Below are 24937 nucleotides of genomic sequence, written 5' to 3' on the forward strand. Positions count from 1 at the left end.
TCTGGGTTATTGCTAAAGACAGCGCCCACCTGAGGTCAGCCCCCGGTGCGGTTGCACCGCTCGCACCGCCCTAAAGCTGGCCCTGGGTAGCAGAAAGTAGTAGGCAAATCTGATTTGGTGAGTCAGCCCATAGGAACACTACCACAATATGCCTTCAGGTAAAAATCTGGCTACAGCTGTTCAAAATATGCAGCTCTTCTTAACTGGTCCCTCCACCCCTCTTTCTCTCCAGTTCCTTCTCTCTAGGTGATTGTGCCCTGTCTGCATCAGCACATCCCAGCATTCCATCAGATGTCTTTCTCGGCCAGTGGGAATGCCCACACAGCAAACACAACACACATATTCTGTGTGTGTTCGACCTAGCTTGTATAGCCTCCATCATGAAGCAGTTTGGCCATTACAGATAACTTATGCTCAAATACCCTGCAACAGAATAGCAGAGGTGTTAAATATCAATATAAACTCCAGCTGCACTGACCTCACTAAAAAGCTGAATGTTGGTTACAAGTAGCCCACAATTAGGTGTTTGATTATTGACTGGAGTTAATCAGTGACTGTCTTCCTGATGCTAGAGCTATTATTCATCTTTGTCTAGTAGCAGAACATAGAATCTCACTCCAAACCCAATGTTCTACTGTAGGCGGGCGTCGCTCGCCTCGTCTATGGATAAACAATGTTGGCGTTCGCCCGACGCCTTCCCCGGCTTCCGCCCACGTCGTCATGGAGACGCGTGGGGGCGGAGACGGCAATCGGCCCCGGACTTCCGGGTTGCCGAAGATTTAAAAAAGGAAGACGCCGCGATCGAGCGCGGCGAGCGGAAAACGGAGCCAGGGAAACGCCAGGGATCCCCAGTGCGAGGAGAACAGGAGACGAGGACAGACCCCGACCAGAAGAAGACGGCCGAAGCGGAAAGACAGAGAGGACACGAGATAGCCTGCCACGGCCCAGGAGGGTCGTGGCTGTACAAGGTACGTGCCCTTTTTAAGGGCAGCCACAATAAGGAGAGAGAAGGGGAGGGAGAGAGGGGGAAAGAGGGTGGTAAAATACAGGAGGTTAAGGACTGGGGAAGCTCCCAGGGCACCCTACCACTCGACCTTAAAGAGAGCTCAGAACCACCTCCCCTCACAAAACCCTAACCACCCCATTAAAAATAAAAACACCACAACTCGTATTAGTTGCTTGCTTAACTGTTCCCTTCCTTTTTCCCTCACACCTCCACCCCTCCCCACACTAAACCCAAAATCAGGAGACCAAGAAATACCGTCCCACTTACCTGCTGTATCCTCTTTTGTTCTTCCGAGGGAAATCGTGGTGCCAAGGGGAGGACACCCAGAGCTCGCCACCTGAAAGAGAAAAAGAAAAGGAAACCATTAACCACCTTGGAGGTTCCACAGACTGGCGGAAGATAAACAAAGGAAGGAAAAGAAAAGCTACCATTCTATTATATTTTTCCACCTCTCCTAGAACTTAAAATAAATCAATAAAATCCCTGTTAAGGGTTAAAACCAATCTGCGTCCGTGTTCTCTATAGCCCAGATCACACACCGATCCCCCACAGTGGTGTCAGAAGTGGGATCAGCGTCCCGACGGGCATATAGAGACAGTTCTACAATGGAGGCCAAACCCAGTCTCGAGGACATGATTAAACAACTTGCGGAAGGTCAGCGCCACCTCCAGCTAGTGTGGGAAGCGCAACAAAGAGATGCCAACGAGGACAGAGAGGCCCTGCAATCCGCTCTAAAAAGTCAGGCGACTATCATGGCCAGTAATCAACTGGTCCATGAGACTGCTTTAAAAAAACTGACCGACACCATCGCTGCCAGCAAGGTGCATTTAAATGTGCCAAGTTCGGTATTACAAAAGTGTCAGGAGGGGGAAGATCCTGATTCTTTTTTCACGAACTTTGAACGAGTAGCCTCCTCCGCTCAATGGCCTGAAGACCGGTGGGGCCAATACATTGCCCCCCTCCTAACAGGCACTCTTCAATCTGCTTATCAGGCTGCCAATCCGGGTGGCATCACCCCATACTCTGAGATAAAGAAAAGTGTTTTGGAGCGTGTGGGACATGACACTGAGTATTACAGGGCAAAATTCCGAAAGGTAAAATGGGGCCCCAATGAAGACCCACAGACCTATTATTATCGGGTGAAGGACCTGGGACTAAAATGGCTGGGACCCATAGGGACTGACCGTGAGGACGTTATCAAGGTTATAATCCTAGAACAGTACCTGGATTCCCTGCCGACCAGCACCCGAAACTGGATAAGGCAGCACCCAAAAATAGACACCGAGACGGCTGTCGACCTGGCATGCGCCTACCATAGGTCGGTGGATGTGAAACCTCATCCAGCCCGACCTTTGGGGAAAATGCCTATAACGCCTCCTCATTTTCCTCCCAGACGAACAACAGAAGAATCAGGACCCTCACGGAGTACGGAGAGAAGTCCCATGCAACAACCTCAGTGCTTCAGTTGTGGGGAGTGGGGTCATATCGCCCGCGGATGTCCAAAAAAACATGAGGGGGTAGAGCCGATGGAAATAGGTGTTACTCTAGGAAGAGTCCTGTGCCTTGGAAAAAGTGATGTGTCCTTTAAACACCCCCTTCGGATAAATGGATCTCCGGTCATGGCCTTGATTGACTCCGGATGCAGTCAGTCGGTAATCCGTCGTAGTATAATACACCCTGTAACAACGACTGACGATCAGTGGGTAACAATATGTTGTATTCATGGAGACCGTGCTCAGTATCCCCTTGCAAGGGTAGAAATTGAATGGAACACTCACCTTGACCCCCTCTCCGTGGGGCTCATGGATAACTTAATAGAGAAGTGCGTTATTGGTACTGACTGCCAGAGATTTTATGAGATTCTGGATCAAACACGGAAGCATAATCCGGTAGATGAGTGGTGGGGTACGGCCCCTTTCTGGGATGACTCCATATGTAGCCCCCCCACAAGGAAAAAGTTAACCCGGAAGGAAAGGAGAGCAGAGAAACTTAAATTTGCAACCAAACAAGACCGAAAAGAAGAGGAGAGATTGGTGGCCAATATAGACACTGCCCCCATGTCTTTTAGAATGAGTCAACACGAAGATCCTACCCTAGTGAATGCCTGGAATACTGCCAAAAATGCCTCTACTGGAGAGGTAGGTCCCTACTTCTTGGTACACAAGGACTTGCTGTATAGAGTAACCACCAGCGCAAATGGGGAAAAAAGGCAGCTCATATTCCCCGAACCATACAGAAAACAGGTACTCTTCCTAGCCCATAACCAACCGGGGGGAGGTCATTGTGGCCGGGAGTAAACCGAAGAATATTTACTGAGAAGGTTTTACTGGCCCGGAGTATATGCACATATCCGGCGATATTGTGCACACTGCCCAAAATGTCAACTGGTAGAGCCAGGAGCCATTAGGAGAGCCCCGTTACGACCATTACCGATTATTGATACCCCATTCAAACGTGTCGGTATGGACCTAGTTGGGCCCCTTCTGCCATCCAGTAAAGGACACACCCATATTCTCGTCCTAGTAGATTATGCAAGCAGGTATCCTGAGGCAATTCCACTCACCAGTATCACCACTAAAGCAGTTGCACAAGCCATGATAACATTCTTTGCCCGAGTGGGTTTCCCTGAAGAACTTCTTACCGACCAGGGAACACCGTTCGTATCTGGACTTATGAAACAGATATTTAAGTCCCTAGGGGTTCGCCAAATCAAGACATCAGTATATCACCCACAAATGGATGGTTTAGTGGAACGATATAATCGCACGATCAAAACCCTTTTGAGGAAAATAGTGAGCGAAACGGGGAAAGACTGGGATCAAAAACTTCCCCTAGTGTTGTATGCAATAAGAACACACGAGCAGTCCTCTACCGGACATAGCCCGTTTGAACTTGTATTTTAGAGACAACCTAGAAATTTACTAGACATGGTGGCGGAATTATGGGAAGAGGAGAATAACGAGGAGCTACCCATCCTAGACTATATTCACAAATTAAAAGCCCATCTCCAGACAGTGTGGGAGGATGTAAGACAACATTTAGAGAAAGGCCAAGACAATCAAAAAACTTACTATGATCAGGGTACCAAACTACGGGTACTACAACCCAACGATAAGGTGTTAATCCTCCGACCCACCTCGGAACATAAGCTAATAGCCAAATGGCAAGGGCCGTATCGGATAATAAAAGCGGTCACACCGGTTACCTATTTGGTGGACCTAAATACCCACCCCAGACGAACCCAAATTTATCACATCAATCTATTAAAGAAATGGGAAGACCCGGAAAATGGCAACAATGCACCTGCAAGGGGGTACCTGATCACCCCGAGTCAACCACTAGCGTTAGAACTATGTCCCATCTCCCAATTAGACCCACAAAAACTTCCCAGGATCAATGAGTCCCTTTCTCAGATAGAGACACGGCAAATAATGGAGCTAATCCAAAGTCATGCCCGTTTCTTGGGTCCAACATCATATACGAACACCTGAGGGCAAAATTGTACGTCAACGTCCCTATCGCATCCCCGAAGCGAGAAAAGTCCTTATCGAGGAAGAAATAACAAAAATGTTATCTCTTGGGGTTATCGAGACGTCCACCAGCCCATGGTGCTCTCCTATAGTGCTAGTGCCGAAACCGGATGGTTCGGTCCGCTTCTGCATCGATTTTCGGAAACTCAATGAGTTATCACTTTTCGATACCTATCCCATTCCCCGGGTGGATGAGGTGTTAGAAAAAATCGGACAAGCCCGTTTTATGTCCACTATTGATCTGACGAAGGGATATTGGCAGATTCCCTTAGCTCCCTCAGACAAAGAGAAGACAGCGTTCGTTTCCCCTTCGGGGTTATATCAATTTACCGTCCTCCCATTCAGCCTTCATGGTGCCCCGGCTACGTTCCAATGATTGATGGATCGTCTTTTGAGACCCTTCCATGACTTTACGGCTGCCTATCTCGACGACATTGTCATTTTTAGCTCTACCTGGCCAGACCATCTCCTACACCTAGAAAAAGTGTTCTCAGCGTTGGCAGCCGCAGGCCTGACCGCCAACCCAAAAAAATGTGTCCTAGGACAGACCCAGATTTCCTATCTTGGTTATGTCATCGGTAAGGGAGTATTGAGTCCACAAAAAGATAAAGTAGCCACCATTAGACAAATACCAATTCCCAAGACTAAGAAGGAACTCCGTTCCTTTCTGGGGCTGGTAGGGTACTACCGACGGTTCATACCACAGTACTCGACTATTACGGCCCCCCTTACTGACCTATTAAAGAAGCAATACTCAAACGCCCTCCCTCCTTTTTCCCCCGCACAACTCCGGGGATTTCACTGGCTCAAGGAAGCCCTATCTACCGAACCCGTATTACGATGTCCCGATTTTTCCAGACCCTTTCATCTTTTTGCCGACGCTTCAAATGTCGGATTGGGGGCCGTATTAGCACAGCCAGACGAACAGGGACACGATCACCCAATTGTGTATATCAGTAGGAAGTTGTTACCTAGGGAACTAAACTATCCTTCCATCGAGAAGGAATGCCTTGCCATAAAGTGGGCGATAGAGTGTTTACAATACTATCTCCTGGGGCGTCCTTTCATCCTTTACACTGATCATGCCCCCTTAACATGGTTGTCTTCCCATAAGGATACCAATTCCCGAGTATTACGCTGGTTCCTTGAATTACAACCCTTTACCTTTCAGGTCCGTCATATCCCTGGGGCACGTCAGTGTCCCGCTGGCTTTCTCTCCCGCTGTCCAGACTCCACGGTCCTCTACCAGTCCCGTTCATGGGAAGGGGTGTGTAGGCGGGCGTTGCTCGCCTCGCCTACGGATAAACAATATTGGCGTTCGCCTGACGCCTTCCCCCGCTTCCGCCCACGTCGTCATGGAGACGCGTGGGGGCGGAGACGGCAATCGGCCCCGGACTTCCGGGTAGCCGAAGATTTAAAAAAGGAAGACGCCGCGATCGAGCGCGGCGAGCGTAAAACGGAGCCAGGGATCCCCAGCGCGAGGAGACCAGGAGACAAGGACAGACCCCGACCAGAAGAAGACGGCCGGAGCGGAAAGACAGAGAGGACACGAGATAGCCTGCCACGGCCCAGGAGGGTCGTGGCTGTACAAGGTACGTGCCCTTTTTAAGGGCAGTCACAATAAGGAGAGAGAAGGGGAGGGAGAGAGGGGGAAAGAGGGTGGTAAAATACAGGAGGTTAAGGACTGGGGAAGCTCCCAGGGCACCCTACCACTCGACCTTAAAGAGAGCTCAGAACCACCTCCCCTCACAAAACCCTAACCACCCCACTAAAAATAAAAACACCACAACTCGTATTAGTTGCTTGCTTAACTGTTCCCTTCCTTTTTCCCTCACACCTCCACCCCTCCCCACACTAAACCCAAAATCAGGAGACCAAGAAATACCGTCCCACTTACCTGCTGTATCCTCTTTTGTTCTTCTGAGGGAAATCGTGGTGCCAAGGGGAGGACACCCGGAGCTCGCCACCTGAAAGAGAAAAAGAAAAGGAAACCATTAACCACCTTGGAGGTTCCACAGACTGGCGGAAGATAAACAAAGGAAGGAAAAGAAAAGCTACCATTCTATTATATTTTTCCACCTCTCCTAGAACTTAAAATAAATCAATAAAATCCCTGTTAAGGGTTAAAACCAATCTGCGTCCGTGTTCTCTATAGCCCAGATCACACACCGATCCCCCACATATACATAGGTGTGTTCAGGGATCAGACCTCTTATCATTGCACTTAAAAATATCCCACTGCATTCTGGGTGATTTAGCAAGTTCTTTTGGATCAAGTGTCCCGGCTTTTTCTTTCTGAGTCCTGGGCCTGGGCACAAAGAGAGTCTAGAGGGTTGGGATGAAATGTCACTACCTCTTGACCCTCACACACACACATGCAGTCTTCACATGATCATCTGACTTTCCCAATTCCTGTTTTATCTGGTCAGAACCTTCAGCTTTTCTATGCTTAGGGCACAACAGTGGTGCTCTATGGTGGCTGCTGGTGGGGAGCATCACTCAAGAAACCATTGCACAGGTATGTGACGACCTAGGTGGCAAAATAATATTTTTTGGGAGTGAAAAAACGTACCTGGCCTATGGTGAGAGATTTGCGTGGGCTTGTCCTGTGTTTCTGCGACAACAGTGACTACAAACAGGATTGTCTGTGTGTATGTCTGTGTTTGAATGTGCGTGAGTGTGTTTTCATAGCTTTTGTTATTTTATAGATGTTCTGTTCTGCACACTCAACTAATGTTTTAGAGAGAGTACTTCCTCGCCATGAAGTGCAAAAAAATCTTTATATTTTTTAGAGTTGTCTAGCTAATAATTCAGTATTCTTTTGTCAAAACTTATTTAACCCTGTCTGTTGCTGTAAGGCAACATATTTATTTCATCATTAATTCAGAATGGTGTAGTAAATTGAGTATAAGAAACTGACAGCCCATAGCTGACATATGAAGGTGAAAGAAAATAGATTTTGTGGCTTTCCGAGCTTTGCTTTTTACTGCCAGAAAGATAGCCTTATCGAGCGTGTCAATATGCACGAGTAATAAGCCAAGACAGGTTGTCAGTCTTTAGTGGTCACTGTTAGTTGACAGCGATGGATGTCTGTTGACACAGGAAGAACAGATTACCATATTCATAACCACGTTGCTAGGTTCCATGTATATTTTAATAACCATTGCCGGGTTCTTTTCCTAATTGTTCTGATGCCCCCTTATCTTTGGACTCCAAAACGTCTGAAACAGTTGCTTTTGACAGTGTGTTTTTGGGAACAAGAAGTGACTGGTTGAATCATTTATTGCAAGAGAGGCTTCTTCAGAAACCTAACAATAGTGAAATAGGGCGCGCCAGCCTGGCATCACGATGTCCTTCCATGCTAGCTTATGAGTTTTGGTGAGTACACATGGCCGGTTTAAACTATAAACAAAATCCTTAGGCAGTGTAGAACAAGTGTAAAGTCAGCACATCTGTGAATTAATATATCTGAGCGATCTGTTCAATAATCCACCAGAAATGGACAACAATAGGTGCATTAGTTTAAACAAAGATACTTTATTAGTAAACTTTAACAGCACAGGGGTTTTAATAGAAACCTGACATTAAATGTGCAGCAAGAAAGGGAAAGTGGGGAAAAGGGCCATGGGTTCAAATTACAGATTTGCACCTATAGGTTTTCGCTATGAGTGTAAAAAGTAGATCGTTGTTTCTAAAATGCAAATACTGTTTAAAAGAATGAGAAATCAGAATGAGAAACCGGCGAGCAAAATATGATGGAGGGCGTGAGAAATAAAGTAAGACAAGCAAAGGAAAGAAAGAAATAAAACACAGTAGATTACAGAAAAAGAGCACTGAGAAAGGAGTGAGCTGTAGAAGATAGAAGTCAAGTAAGGGTGAAATACATTGATCAACTAAAAGTATAACCCTGAAAGGTTTTTGAAGATGATTCTATAGGAAGACAGCAGAAGAAGAACCATAGAGACAGGGAACAGGAATTAAATAGTGAGAAGAAAGTTATTATATAATGGAGAGAGGAGGAAGGAGAGCTAGAGAGGGGCTCAGTAAATATGAATTTGCTTTTTTGAAAAAATAAACCATCACTGTTGGCATGTTTGCAGCTTACTCATTGGATAGCGGAACAGTTGCTGACTTGTCATACAAACTAAACTCCCCCATCAGCCTCCAGAGCAGGTGTGATGCACACATGAAAAAAGCATGAGGAGCATGCACTGGTGTGCAGTGTGAGGAGCTGTCATTTTATTTAGGTATATCATATAGGGTGAAACTAACTCAGAGAGGAACATTACATAGGTGGCACAGTGACAAAAGTGCAGTGAACCAAACAGGGGTCATAATGCAAACAATTTAGATCAGAAAAAAAAAAAGGAGGAAATATAAACAAATGAAAAATGAGAGAGAATATTGATAAATAGGATTAAATGAAGAAAGAAAAGATACTGGATCAAAACAAAGATATAACAGCATTCAATTGGAATCATTATATCCAATTAAAATTGAAAATAACCCAAAGTATCCAAAAGCGGCAGAGTACCAGAGTTACAAAAGATACAAAATCACATATGCAAATTAATATTCACATTAATAATGGTGTTTAAAGCCCAAGTTATCAAGAGTAAAGTCAAACATCGTTATCTTTCACATATAACATACATTACCAATCGAGATTGAAGACCAGATGTATTTCCAGGTCTGGTTTTCACCGTAAGGGATACCGGGCAGATGTCCACAAGAGAAGCAAGGAATAGTAAAATCAGAAAACCACATAATTATTCCATAAATGAGAAATTATGATCTCTAAACATTGACAACCCATAAAGACCCAAACGTTAGTGGTTCTGCTAGAACATGAACCAGCCACCAGGGGCTAATGATGTCAAAGAGATTCCATAACTCTGCAATCTGAGATAAGGACCCCAAATTCTTTTCACAATGAGGGACAGTCCATAATAGATTCCCAGTATGAAGAACACCAATGTGGTGTGTTAGAGATATGCAGCTGAAAAAGGGAAGTTAGGTAAAGAAAATGAAGAAGACAAAAAAGCACTGGGAGAGAGGCAAAGGCATAACTGAAGCCGAGTGCCCTTCTAAGGGTCCCCACAACTTTCTAGCAAAACTCCACAACCTAGAGGACCAAAACACAAACATGCCACAATCGCAGGACTGCTCTGAAAAATCTCTATGGAATTGATGTCAAAGATTAGCAAGATAGAAAATTACCTTAAGAAGAACACAGACAACATCATCATCCCAAAACATGACACAACCACCATAGAAAGAAACAAAAGCAATTTCCTCCCACTAAATACTTTGAATAACCTCTCAGGAAACAAATTCCTTGACATTATCATTGCAAGCAGACCATCAGGATAACCTTCAGACCTGGCACCTCCAATAATCTTTAACCCCTTTGCTGCCAGGCCTTTTCTGCCTCAGGTGCCAAGCCTTTTTTTGGCTATTTGGGGCAGTTCGCGCTTAGGCCCTCATAACTTTTTGTCCACATAAGCTACCCATGCCAAATTTGCGTCCTTTTTTTCCAACATCCTAGGGATTCTAGAGGTACCCAGACTTTGTGGGTTCCCCAGAAGGAGGCCAAGAAATTAGCCAAAATACAGTGAAAATTTCGGTTTTTTAAAAAAAAATTGAAAAAGGGGCTGCAGAAGAAGGCTTGTGTTTTTTTCCCCTGAAAAGGGCATCAACAAAGGGTTTGCGGTGCTAAAATCACCAGCTTCCCAGCTTTCTGGAACAGGCAGACTTGAATCAGAAAACCCAATTTTTCAACACAATTTTGGCATTTTACTGGGACATACCCCATTTGTACGATTTTTTTGCTTTCAGCCTCCTTCCAGTCAGTGACAGAAATGGGCATGAAACCAATGCTGGATCCCAAAAACCGCAACATTTCTGAAAAGTAGACAAAATTCTGAATTCAGTAAGGGGTAATTTGTGTAGATCCTACAAGGGTTTCCTACAGAAAATAACAACTGAAAAAGAATAATATTGAAATTGAGGTGAAAAAACATAAATTTTTCTCTACATTTTTCTCTGTAACTTTTTCCTACAATGTCAGATTTTAGAAAGCAATATACTGTTACGTCTGCTGGACTCTTCTGGTTGCCGGGGATATATAGGGCTTGTAGGTTCATCAAGAACTCTAGGTACCCAGAACCAATAAATGACCTGCACCCTGCAGTGGGTTTTCATTCTATGCGAGGTATACAGCAATTAATTTGCTGAAATATAAATAGTAAAAAATAGCTATCAAGAAAACCTTTGTATTTCCAAAATGGGCACAAGATAAGGTGTTGAGAAGCAGTGGTTATTTGCACATCTCTGAATTCCGGGGTGCCCATACTAGCATGTGAATTACAGGGCATTTCTCAAATAGACGTCTTTTTTACACACTGTCTTACATTTGGAAGGCAAAAATGTAGAGAAAGACAAGGGGCAATAACACTTGTTTTGCTATTCTGTGTTCCCCCAAGTCTCCCGATAGAAATGATACCTCACTTGTGTGGGTAAACCTAGCGGACAGGATATGCCCCAAAACACAATGTGGACACATCACAGAAAACAGAGCTGTTTTTTTTCAAAGTGCCTACCTGTAGATTTTGGCCTCTAGCTCAGCCGGCACCTAGGGAAACCTACCAAACCTGTGCATTTTTTAAAACTAGAGACCTAGGGGAATCCAAGATGGGGTGACTTGTGGGGGCTCTGACCAGGTTCTATTACCCAGAATCCTTTGCAAACCTCAAAATTTGGCTAAAAAAACACATTTTCCTCACATTTCGGTGACAGAAAGTTCTGGAATCTGAGAGGAGCCACAAATTTCCTTCCACCCAGCGTTCCCCCAAGTCTCCCGATAAAAATGGTACCTCACTTGTGTGGGTAGTCCTAGCGCCCGCGACAGGAAATGTCCCAAAACACAAAGTGGGCACATCCCATTTTTTGACAGAAAACAGAGCTGTTTTTTGCAAAGTGCCTACCTGTAGATTTTGGCCTCTAGCTCAGCCGGCACCTAGGGAAACCTACCAAACCTGTGCATTTTGCAAACTAGAGATCTAGGGGAATCCAAGATGGGGTGACTTGTGGGGCTCTGACCAAGTTCTGTTACCCAGAATCCTTTGCAAACCTCAAAATTTGGCTAAAAAAACATATTTTCCTCACATTTCGGTGACAGAAAGTTCTGGAATCTGAGAGGAGCCACAAATTTCCTTCCAACTAGCGTTCCCCCAAGTCTCCCGATAAAAATGGTACCTCACTTGTGTGGGTAGGCCTAGCGCCCGCGACAGGATATGCCCCAAAACACAGCGTGGACACATCACAGAAAACAGAGCTGTTTTTTGCAAAGTGCCTACCTGTAGATTTTGGCCTCTAGCTCAGCCGGCACCTAGGGAAACCTACCAAACCTGTGCATTTTTTAAAGCTAGAGACCTAGGGGAATCCACGATGGGGTGACTTGTGGGGCTCTGACCAGGTTCTGTTACCCAGAATCCTTTGCAAACCTCAAAATTTGGCTAAAAAAACACATTTTCCTCACATTTCGGTGACAGAAAGTTCTGGAATCTGAGAGGAGCCACAAATTTCCTTCCACCCAGCGTTCCCCCAAGTCTCCCGATAAAAATGATACCTCACTTGTGTGGGTAGTCTTAGTGCCCGCAACAGGAAATGTCCCAAAACACAAAGTGGGCACATCCCATTTTTTGACAGAAAACAGAGCTGTTTTTTGCAAAGTGCCTACCTGTAGATTTTGGCCTCTACCTCAGCCGGCATCTAGGGAAACCTACCAAACCTGTGCATTTTTGAAAACTAGAGACCTGGGGGAATCCAAGATGGGGTGACTTGTGGGGCTCTGACCAGGTTCTGTTACCCAGAATCCTTTGTAAACCTCAACATTTGGCTAAAAAAACATATTTTCCTCACATTTCGGTGACAGAAAGTTATGGAATCTGAGAGGAGCCACAAATTTCCTTCCACCCAGCGTTCCCCTAAGTCTCCCCATAAAAATGGTACCTCACTTGTGTGGGTAGGCGTAGCGCCTGCGACAGGATATGCCTCAAAACACAACGTGGACACATCACAGAAAACAGAGCTGTTTTTTGCAAAGTGCCTACCTGTAGATTTTGGCCTCTAGCTCAGCCGGCACCTAGGGAAACCTACCAAACCTGTGCATTTTTGAAAACTAGAGACCTTGGGGAACCCAAGATGGGGTGACTTGTGGGGCTCTGACCAGGTTCTGTTACCCAGAATCCTTTGCAAACCTCAAAATTTGGCTAAAAAAACACATTTTCCTCACATTTCTGTGACAGAAAGTTCTGGAATCTGAGAGGAGGCACAAATTTCCTTCTCACCAGCGTTCCCCCAAGTCTCCCGATAAAAATGGTACCTCACTTGTGTGGGTAGGCCTAGCGCCCGCGACAGGATATGCCCCAAAACACAACGTGGACACATCCCATTTGTTTAAAGAAAACAGAGGTGTTTTTTGCAAAGTGCCTACCTGTAGATTTTGGCCCCTAGCTCAGCCGGCACCTAGGGAAACCTACCAAACCTGTGCATTTCTGAAAACTAGAGACCTAGGGGAATCCAAGATGGGGTGACTTGTGGGGTTCTGACCAGGTTCTGTTACCCAGAATCCTTTGCAAACCTCAAGATTTGGCTAAAAAAACACATGTTCCTCATATTTCGGTGACAGAAGGTTCTGGAATCTGAGAGGAGGCACAAATTTCCTTCCACCCAGCGTTCCCCCAAGTCTCCCAATAAAAATGGTACCTCATTTGTGTGGGTAGGCCTAGCGCCCGCGACAGGAAATGGCCCAAAACACAACGTGGACACATCACATTTTTTCATAGAAAACAGTGCCTACCTTTGGATTTTGGCCTATAGCTCAACTGGCACCTAGGGAAACCTACCAAACCTGTGCATTTTTTAAAACAAGAGACCTAGGGGAATCCAAGATGGGGTGACTTGTGGGGCTCTGACCAGGTTCTGTTACCCAGAATCCTTTGCAAACCTCAAAATGTGGCTAAAGAAACACGTTTTCCTCACATTTCGGTGACAAAGTTCTGGAATCTGAGAGGAGCCACAAATTTCCTTCCACCCAGCGTTCCCCCAAGTCTCCCGGTAAAAATGATACCTTACTTGTGTGGGTGGGCCAGGTGCCTGCAACAGAATAAGGCCCAAAACTTGTAGAGATAGAGGGGATAGCACAGCGCGTTTATAAGGACATATTCTTTTATACATCTTTAGACTGACTCTGCTTTGGGGACCCACATAAGTGAGGTGTCATTTTACTTGGGAGACTGAGGGGAACACTGGGGAGTAGTAATTTGTGCTGGAGCGGTGATCGTACAAACAAATGTCAGGAAAATATGCTTTTTTAAGCAAATTTTGCGGTTTGCAGAGGCGTCTGGGTAAGAAAATGTTGGGGGATCCACGCAAGCCACATCTCCCTGCACTCCTTGGGGTGTCTAGTTTTAAAAAATGTCTGGGTTTGGTAGGTTTCCCTAGATGAAGGCCGCACCCAGGACCAAAAACACAGGTGGCCCCTCCCCCTCAAACACAGGTAGTTTTGTAATATATCATTTTGATGTGTCCACATACGTCTGTGATGTGCCAAACACTAAAATTGTGAAAAGAAACGCACTTAGGTTATGTGAAAAAGACCCCTCACCCACCAACCAAGTTGGTAGCATGCTTCATCATCGGGGTCCCACCTGAGACACCTAGCGTGTCTCAAGTGTGCTGCGACGCCTGATTACAGCGGAGCAGGTTTTGTCATTTGTACCACACATACTGGTTGGATTTGGCACGAGGGTGAGTGATGGTTCAGTAGATCAAATTTTATTAAGAAGAGATTTCACAAAAGTGAAATGCACTGGTAATAACTGAAAGGCCAAAAAACTGAACCAATGACTCACAGCTCGTGAGCTGTAAAGCCACGACAAGGCACCGACCGCTTTACAGTCCATTCACACACCTTTCATACATGACAAGCACAAGACCATTCACGCCGCCAGCCACGGGCCCAGCACATTACAAGACTCGCATCCACAGACAGCGCCAGTCAAGGGCCCATCACTTTCATACGCCCACATGCCTGATACAGCATTCACACCAGCTGATGAGTGTGTGGACTGGCGTTTGGCTGGCACCGCCAGCCAAGCGCCACCCCACCCACACCGCCAGCGAAGCGCCACCCCACGCACACCGCCAGCCAAGCGCCACCCCACGCACACCGCCAGCCAAGCGCCACCCCACCCACACCACCAGTCAAGCCCCACACGCACCCCCAGCCAAGCGCCACCCCACCCACACCGCCAGCCAAGCGCCACCCCACGCACACCGCCAGCCAAGCACCACCCTACGCACACCACCAGCCAAGCGCCACCCCACCCACACCACCAGCCAAGCTCCACGCACACCGCCAGCCAAGCGCCACCCCACCCACACCGCCAGCCAAGCGCCACCCCACCCACCCACACTGTCAGCCAAGCGCCACCCCACGCACACCGCCAGCCAAGCGCCACCCCACGCACACCGCCAGCCAAGCGCCACCCTACACATATCATCCCTTTTTTTTGTTTTTAAACAACAAAGAAACCACTAATCATAAATAAGTACAAAACTACAAACACAAAAGCTCTAACTGAATACATGACTAATGCCAACCGTGAAACCGAACATATAAAAATATAAAACAGCAGTTTACGCTCACGGAATTTCCCAATAATTCTTCTGTGTGGTAGCTCCTGAAACAGCCACCCACACACAGCCCAGGCTTTGAAAGACAATCAGTGCAGTACATCCTAGTCTCCTTCCTGATACCTCTTCGAGCACAGACTCTACATCTCTTAGCAGGAAAGTTTTTTTTGGGCCATGGGAGGAATGTGCTCAGCAAAGTGACGATCTTTCAATCTAGCCACGTCCTCCACCACTGCTTCTCTAGGAACTCTTGCCTGTTCCAGCACAACAAGGCTAGCTATGATAGACTCCTGAAATTTCACAAATGTCATCCTTGACTCTGGAGAACTATCCTTGAACACAACAAAAGCATTAAAAGTTGCCAAGTGGAACAAGTGAACCGCTAATTTCTTATACCACACATAAGACTTACGAGCAGCACTGTAAGGTTCTAACCTCTGATCTACTCTATCAACACCACCCATGTGCTTATTATAGTCTAAGATGCACACAGGTTTGCGCACTTCGGCAACCTGACCCCAAACAGCCACAGGTGAAGTACTCTCATCATGGATGGTGCTTAACATGTATACATCCCTCTTGTCTGCAAATTTCAGAGCTAGCAGCTCATCATTCCGCAAGGCACTGCACTATCCCTTCTCAAGTTTTTTACAGACAAGCTCTCTTGGATAGCCTTTCCGATTAGAGCAGATTGTGCCACAAGCAACAGTGTCCACTCTGAACAACTCCTTGAACAACCGAACTCCAGTGTAGAAGTTATCTACATATAAATGGTGACCTTTGTTAAACAGTCGTCTACCAAGTTCCCTCACAATTTTCTCGCCAACTCCAAAAGTGGGTGGACAACCAGGGGGGTCAATATTGGAATCCCTACCAGTGTAGACCCGGAAATTATAAACATATCCTGTACTACTTTCTGACAGCATATACAATTTAATTCCATACCGTGCCCTCTTGCTAGGAATGTACTGCCTAAAAACCAAACGACCCTTGAACAGGACCAAAGACTCATCTACAGATATTTCTTTCCCTGGAACATAGATCTCTGAAAACCGATCTACCAAATGATCAAGGACAGGTCTAATCTTAAAAAGACGGTCAGAATCAGGATGATCTCGTGGCAAGGCTAAAGCATTATCTACAAAATGCAACATCCGAAGAAGAAGCTCATACTGGTTACGACTCATGATGGCAGGAAATATAGCAGTTGCCATCAAGGGACTAGTAGACCAATATGAAGACAGCGATCAGCCCCATCAAAAAAGTTAAACCCAAGAACCTTTTCAACTCTTCCAGATTTGTGGGAATCCACCGGCTAGCTCTAGAGTGTGGCCTAAGTCTGGCAGCGTTGTCCCTCAAAAACTGCTCTGCATACAAATTAGTCTGCTCAACAATCTCTTCCAAAAATATATCGTCCATAAACAACTCAAAAAAGTTGACAGGCAAAAAGTTTTCCGTATTAACTCGACACCCTGGAAAACCAGTAAACGCAGGCAACTGTGGCTGCTCCATGTTTGGTGCAACCCATGTGTCAGGTCTTCCAATGGGAAGCCTTTCAGCCGGTGGCTCCTGCACCATTGGCACATCACTGTCCTCCTCTAAAACAGGCCCTTCACCAGCACTGAGAGTGGCTTCATCATCAGATGATTCATCTCTGACAGAAAATTCACTTCCAGAATCCTGCACTTCCTCCTCTGCCTCAGATGCAGTCAGTCTCATATTCATGGTCAGAAGATGACTCAAAAAGCACACTAACAACCTGCTGAGCGGTCATCCTACGGCTAGCTATGATCCTTCCTACAAAAATTAACTGGACAAATACACCACCAACAACCAGCACTGTGTAAGATAAGTAACAAAGTATAGCTTTATCACTAAGAGTTATAAACTCAAAAACTATACTGCTCACTTGCCTGAAAAAGCTTGACTCACCAGCAACTACTTTGCACAGCCACAGCAATCACCAACGATATCCCACTAAAAAGAGAAATAAAAAAAAGCAAATTAGACATAAAACAACACAATAATCATTGTGCATAAATCTAAGGACAATTTCACACACTATCCTGCATTCAGTACACCACCTACAAACATGTCATTCATGCATGGCAACAATACTCACTTGGAGTAAATTTATTTACTTACCTAAAACATGCAACTACGCAAACCGCAGGACAACTACTGCCAAAACTGCAACAAGCCACAGCAAAGTCAGCAAAAGCTTTGAACTAGAACAAAAAGGAGAAAAACTGTTATTATCATAAAAGCAAATACTTCGCCAGTTGACAAACACTCCGCCACCAACCATTTTTTAATTTTCCCTTGTGTCTAGTGTTCTCTGCTTGGGGGAAGATGGGCCTAAAAAAAAATAGGCCAATCTACCCCTGGGGGGGGGGGGGGCAGAAATTGCCTAAATTACATTGCACCCTTTGGGGGGGCGACCCTTGCCCAAGGGGCCACACCCCCACACAAAGCACACACACACACATATAGTATCCCTGGCGCTATGGGGATTCTGCCCCCCTTGGGGGCAGAAAGGCCAAAAAAAAAATAGGCCTATCTGCCCCCTAGGGGGGCAGAACTACCCAATAATACATACGGGCCCTGGTGGCGACCCTTGCCCAAGGGGCCACCCCCCCAACATAAAAAAAAACAACAATAAAATCCCTGGTGTCTAGTGGCTTTCTGCCCCCTTGGGGGCAGATCGGCCTAAAAATAAGGCCAATCTGCCCCCAAGGGGGGCAGAAACGACAATAAATACATTGGCCCCCCAGGGGGAGCGACCCTTGCCCAAGGGGCCACCACCCCACACACAGCACACATACACACATATAATATCCCTGGCGCTATTGGGATTCTGCCCCCCTTGGGGGCAGAAAGGCCTAAAAAAATAGGCCTATCTGCCCCCAAGTGGGGCAGAACTGCCCAATAATACATATGGGCCCCTGGGGGCGACCCTTGCTCAAGGGGCCGCCCCCCAACACAAAAAATTAAAACCAACAATAAAATCCCTGGTGTCTAGTGGCTTTCTGCCCCCCTTGGGGGCAGATCGGCCTAAAAATAGGGCCAATCTGCTCCCAAGGGGGGCAAAAACGACGAAAAATACATTTGCCCCCAAAGGGGAGCGACCCTTGCCCAAGGGGTCGCTCCCCCACACAATAAACAAGCACACATACACAAATCCCTGGGGTCTAGTGGGCATTCCTGCTGCCCGATCGAATCGCGATCGGGCAGCAGGAATGCTCAAAGAGACATCGAGGGAAAGAAAAACCCTTTCCTTTCCCTCGATGCCTCTTTCAGAGGCATCCCCCCCACCCCCCGCACGAAGGTGAAAAACTCACCTTCTCCCTTAGACGCGCTGGAAGCAAATGGCTTCCAGCGCGTCTTTCCCCCTTTCATGAAATCAGCGCGCAATCGCGCGCTGACGTCATGGGGGGGGTGAAAGGGGAAGGGATTCCCCTTTCAGCCCTGGCCTGGGGGGGTGGGGAGCGGCCCAGGACTTAATGGTTACGTCCATGGCGCCACACGGGCGCTGCCATGGACGTAACCATTACGTCTGTGGCGGGGAAGGGGTTAAAGATACCCTTCACACAACCTGAGCAGGGGAGGTAACTGGAAGCTCATTCACCACATTCCTGGTACTAGGTTCATTTACACCAGAGCTGAAATCCGCCTACATTAGACCACTCCTTAAAAAGAAAAACCTCGCCCCAGCAAACAACAGACCAAAAATAGCCCATTCCAAGGAAAAATATTTGAAAGAGCAGTGTATACTTTCAAAATTTACAGAAGAAAGTGACATGATGTCAGACCAACACTCCAACTTCAGATTAGGCACAAGCACGATGTCAGACGTCATGTCTATTTGGGACGACCTAAAACTTAGACAGAACAAGAATGGAGGGCTATCCTACTGATTCTGGACCAATAAACAGCATTTGACACTGTGTTCTACTGCATACTCCTAAGTCAAAGCATTCAACACTGTATTCTACCGCATACCACAAAGACTCCATCCTCTAGGAATTATTAAATGTTCTAAAAGAGCTCCTTCCTGCCTCAGAGACAGACAAAGTGTGGTATACCTGCCACCTTTCACATCAGCTCCTCACACCCAATACTGTGGCATCCTTTAAACACATCATATCTTCTCTAGTGTTCAATATTTACCCTAAGCCTCTAGCAGACCTGATTAAAGCATTCAATACAATTCAACTAATATATGAATGATGAGTAACTAACTAAAACTCTACCCCTCAATGAGAGAGAATGAGGATATTGACAAATATACCAGCCGACCGCCATATGGCCCAAGGAACCTGTGACCCTACAGAAACATTAAAAATAGTCAAAGACCTAGAGGTAACCATGGATTGAAATCCATTCTTGACACCACGTCAACAAAGTCACAAAGAGCACCTTCTGCTCAAGTAAAACACTGTGTTGCATCTTCCCATACATTGGATACCAACAAAAGCTACAAACTAAGCCCACACTTGTAAACTCAAACCTTGACTATGCCAACAGCCTATACCTTCAACAGACACAAAATACAACTAATTTACAATTCCGCTGTAAGAGGACGACTTCTTCACCCTGGAGAATGCATGGCTCCAGTCCTGCAAGTAGGCTACCTATTGTTAGAATGCACTCTGTGTTGTCCGTGAAGCCTCCAAAGGACACAGACAACTATACCTACAAATCAAATTAAATTCAAGAAATACAGATAATGTAGGTCACTGCACTCCAGGTTTGCACCACAGATTATCATACCACTTTACTGTAAAACATTCATAGGAGACATTGCTTTGTCAGTACAAGCTGAAAAGTTCTGGAACTCACTACCAGCCAAGATTAGAAGCATTCAGGAGTATCTACACTTCAGAACACAATTGAAAACATGGCTATTTCCAAGATAACTATACAATCCCACAATCCTGGGATAGAATAGAACATGGAAAGATAATCGAAGCTTCAAGTAGAATTTACAATAAACAACCTAACCAACACACTATTTTATGTATACAGGTAAGTTAAGAATTAATTACCTTTGACTAATCCGGTATTATTGGTAAAGTCAATTAATATGCAGTCTTTCTTGCTCACACTAATACTAACACTCAGTAGTCGGCAGCTAATTGTATCTCATGCAGGCTGCATAACAGCTCCCTTATACTGGTTAATCCTCTTGCAGTCACATTAGACATATCTGCCATATCTAGACCTTGTCCATCATGCATATTAATCACAGTACAATACAGCTCTGATAAGAGAGGGGAATCATTAAATACCAGTGTTGAAAAGTAACCAATATTCACAAAATGCATTTTGCAGCATTTTATTAGTTTGAAGAATAAGTAATCATTACCAAAATATTGTAGGAAATCTGTTACTTTTTCTCTCAACAACAGGCCTGTGATTGGTGTAGTTATTGTTGCCAGGCCCACGAAACCCCAAGGAAGGGAGGAGTATATAGAGTCTTGATAATACACAGTTTGGAGCTGTATGTGGGGCTTCTGGCACATGTAAATTTATAGAGGAGTGTAAGCATACTTGTACAAGAGTAAGGATGCCTGTAAATAATTGTACCAGCCGGTAGACCAGTCATCACCAACTAAACAGGCTTGGAATACTTAATGTTATCTGCCACACACTGCTGGCACACCAAAGGACTCTAATCTAGCCCAGTGCTGTAGGTCCCAAATAGCTACATATTATGACTGGCTCTTTACAGGAGAAGGACAACCAGAAAACAAGGCAAGTAGTCCATGGAGGTAGGCAGCAGAATCACTCCTGTATACCTTCCTGGATCATGGCCTCTCTCTCCTAATAGGAAACAAGAGGAAAAGAATGGTAAAGGCTGTAAAAAAAAAAAAAGGCAATACAATAAGGAGACGAGGCAGGGAGTAGGTGACGTATAGCGGCAACCAGTTAGGGGACACACTTCAGGAGGGTCACCGGGGTAGAGTGTGTGTGTAATGGCCTTTGAACCAAAATGGGACTATCTGCTATGTTTTCAAATTGTATATTCACCATTTCGTTTTGCTTCTTCCCTTCTGTATGATTCTGGATAATGATTGACATAAACAGTTAGAGTCCTTTTCTGTTAAGATTACTTATATTACAAGAATGGCAAGGCGTAACACTATTTTATTTTTAAGGATCAACATGCACAAGGGGGTCATTGTGCCAAGATTACACCCTGCATGCAGACCAATGGAAGCGTTCTTCAGCAGACCAGGGATCCCTTCAACTTCTTGCCCTCTGCCCTATTTTCGCCCTCAGGTTGTTCCAAAACATAGAAACCATGAAGAAGGGTCAAAATAGTTTCCACCTTTAGTTTTCCTCGATAAATAAATAGAATATATACATATGTTTCCTTTGCTTTGCCTTGATATTAAATAAGTTATATAAAAACAGTTTTGAATTCTAAAACATGCTCTTTTTACATGATTTGAAGGTGTTGGATTCAAAGTTGGAGGAGCATCGGGAAACAAATATTTTGTGCTCCAGGTACACTATGGTGATGTCAGTTCATTTAAAGGTAAGCTCTACTGCTTTCAATGACAGATAATTATACATATTGTTTGTTCTTTAAGTGTCTCTTTCAGTGCAGGGAGCGCACACATTTGTAACTCATGGTTTGCAAATTGCAAATTTCTGAGAGACCCAGTGGCTGACTGACCTTCAAGTCTCTCTGTTGATCACCGGAGGGTCCAGGCTGCATTGAAGTTTTAGGCCTCTATTCGAAGTCGCCTCGAGCAGTATCCCCTGGGTGCTTCTTCTCCGATCCCCTCAATACCACCCGCCCCACTCGGTGACCACCACCCCTCCAAAAGCAGGTGGAAAATATATCTGTTAAAGTCCCTCGAATCTGCTAAAACCTGTGAAAAAAGATTCAGTAATTCCTGGTCCAATTCTGGTGGCTTTCATTTCGTAATCCTCCTCATCTCATGGTGCGATACAGGCCCTGAATTTGAGCATGGTATCTCCCTGCAAAGATAATGGGGAGCTTGCAATGGGGCTGTTAGAGGCCTCTCCGCTGCTGGTTTATTGGCACTTATTGTGTCAGATTCAGGTTCCTCATTTTAATCTCTAAAAGTAAAGACCTGTTTCTAAAGCCGCATTTTACAGGCGTTTTCTGTATTTCAGCTCTTCCCTCCAATTTACCTTTACAACGAATGCAGGCCCTGCACAGGCACCCCAGGCACAACTCAAGAAACATCCAGCCTAGGCTGCGCATCAAGCCCAGGGCAGTCAAAGCTTCTCAGTCTGCATCTGGTGAGCACCTCCGTAAAGGCAGGTCCCCATGCTCCGTGGGACCTGTGTGCTAAGCGGACTCTCAGACGGGGCCGACCAAGAAAATGAAATGATTCATTCCTATCCTTAAATTAAGTGTGGGACTATAAATGATGTACAGGAACCTGAAACACAGTCACGGGACATAATTACCTCCTGCCTGCATTGCACCTTCTCCTGCGAGAGTGTGTGCATCGTATCAGTATTCATGTATGGATATCGGAGGTATGGCTTATGTGCATTCCTCTATGTGTGGTGGTCGCGCAGAGCTATGTCCATTCTACACCTGGTGAAGACCTGCCAACCTAAAAACGTTAACTGTGTGATGAGGCGGCGGGGCTTCATGCCAAGAAGTGCACGAGAGGCACTTCTGCCCCCTCCCACTCAATACAAACAAAAGCGTGTTGTGGTTACTCTCAGTGCGCTTAATGGACATCGACTGCTTAGTGCCTCCAAAGACGAGCTGTAACCCAACTCGGAGCAAAGGTTTCTCATCTTCCCTGCCACCGTGAGAAATCGGCTCTTCACCGGGTGACGGGTTAAGAAGGGAGCCGATATCGTGTGACACACGATGGCACTGTGCGTGTTGGCAGGTGTGCTCCTGCACCACTGTAAAGTTCACATTCTGCAGATGCATGTGTACAGGTGCATTTGTTCAGAGAACAACTGTTATAGTAAAACTGTGATTTTGATTTTTAGATTCATTTCACAACGCACGATCTCTATGTTTCTTTACTAAACTCAGTCTTGGGTAACCGGTTGTCAAGATGCCAGTTTGAGACTCAGCAGATGACATCAGCCTTCAGGGACAGGGTGGGGAAGCTATTGGGAATGTGAGAAGTCAGAGCAGAGGCAGATGAGAATGCTGCAGCATCCCTGGATCCTTGTCTGTTCTGCCCCAGGCGTGCTGAGCCAGGCTCTTTGTACAGTGAATATTGGGCATCACACAGAGTTGATAAAAGCGATGCAGCAAATTATAGAAGAAAGTTCGGATGCCTTCACTTGTGGCTCATCCCAGAGGAATATAATTTCATGTACACCCCTCTTGCTGTGGTATTGCGCTACCTCTGTCACAGCAGGACTCGACTTGTATTTATTAAATCATTAACGCTCCAACTGTCCTGTGAATATTCTTCACTTGGCACCTCGAGTCTCTCTTTTTTTATTTTCTGCATCGCGTTAAACATGGATGTGTGCTGTGACAGAAAGTCGCGCGGAGCCACAAAAAAGTAAAAGGCTGTGGAATAAGTTTGTTAGATGTCCGTGCTCTCTGAAAAGGGTTCCGCGCTAGAAGGCTGGGCTTTATATCACATTGTATAGACCATAAAACCCATCAGGATTATGTAGTGCTTTGCATCTCTGTGTTCGCTTACTAACTGGCATCAGGCTGCATCGGAGGGAATTAAGAAAATGCCAGCCACAGTAACCCACACATACTTGTTTTATCCGCAGAATTTTAAGATATTGTTGAAATGCCTAATTAAAATTGCAGGCCCTGTCTTACATCTGCACAGCCCACTTCAGCTTGAAAACCCTTCAGCTAACGCCCCACTGCCTTTCAAGTGTGAGGCACTTAAAGCCTAGGAATGAATCCTTCTAGGATTCAGTTTCTGATATTTTTAGGCTATCACTCGGTTCAGAGATGATAGCTGAGGCACCAGCATGTCTAACCTTTTCTTTAAGTCTAAATCTGTAGTTGTGTCTGTGCAGACTTTGCTCTGGTCCCCCAGTGGCTCTGATGCTGGGCTCTAGATAGTTGAAAGGGTGGACACTGCTTAAGACCTGACCTTTCTGCCAGTACAATGCTAATTCATGAACACCCGTTGGAAGCGGTAGGAGCCATATGTGGAGCATGGTCAGTCAGATGTGGCCTCTTCTTCGGACTTTGCTACCAAGAACACGGAATCCAGTAGCCATCACACCACAGGAGCCTCTCTCATCTCCTGTCCACCACCCTCACCAAATCAAGACAGTTAGCCTCATTTTTCAGGATGCAGAATTTATTGGTGCCAGGTGGGCTCAATGCGGCTGCAGAATTCAATCTCTTCGGTCACTATGCCCCTCGAAATTTGGAGCTCGTGGGATAAGACCATGGACCTGTTCGTGTGACGCTGGACAGTCTCTCACATGAAACAGAGGAGGCCATCCCAGCACGTTAGAAAGATGAACCTATAACAGTAGGATAGCATGTGAACTGGATTGCAGTGGCAAATTACATTATATGGTAATTCTGAAAGGAAATTAATTGCTATAGTGATAATTGCTTTCAAATGAACAGAAGCAATAATAGGCAGATTAACCATAGCAATAACACGTAGTAGCAAATTAAGCGATGTGCTCAGTGTTGTGTGCAAATTAAATGAAACATTTTTTTTGGACAAATTATCTGGCAAGGTTAATT

General features: G+C 45.6%; 1 protein-coding gene across 15 annotated transcripts in view; it reads left to right on the forward strand.

Annotated features, from left to right (window-relative positions):
- PAM (peptidylglycine alpha-amidating monooxygenase) overlaps window positions 1-24937 on the forward strand; it is a 1007326-nt gene that overhangs the window by 610935 nt on the left and 371454 nt on the right. For all 15 annotated transcript variants that reach the window (XM_069226162.1, XM_069226060.1, XM_069226139.1 and 12 more), the window contains one exon: window positions 21698-21781. In XM_069226162.1, coding sequence (XP_069082263.1) covers window positions 21698-21781 — 84 coding nt within the window. The remainder of the gene's footprint in view (window positions 1-21697; window positions 21782-24937) is intronic.

The sequence above is a fragment of the Pleurodeles waltl genome, chromosome 1_1 (genome assembly GCF_031143425.1).
Source record: "Pleurodeles waltl isolate 20211129_DDA chromosome 1_1, aPleWal1.hap1.20221129, whole genome shotgun sequence".
NCBI classification, from domain to species: domain Eukaryota; kingdom Metazoa; phylum Chordata; class Amphibia; order Caudata; family Salamandridae; genus Pleurodeles; species Pleurodeles waltl.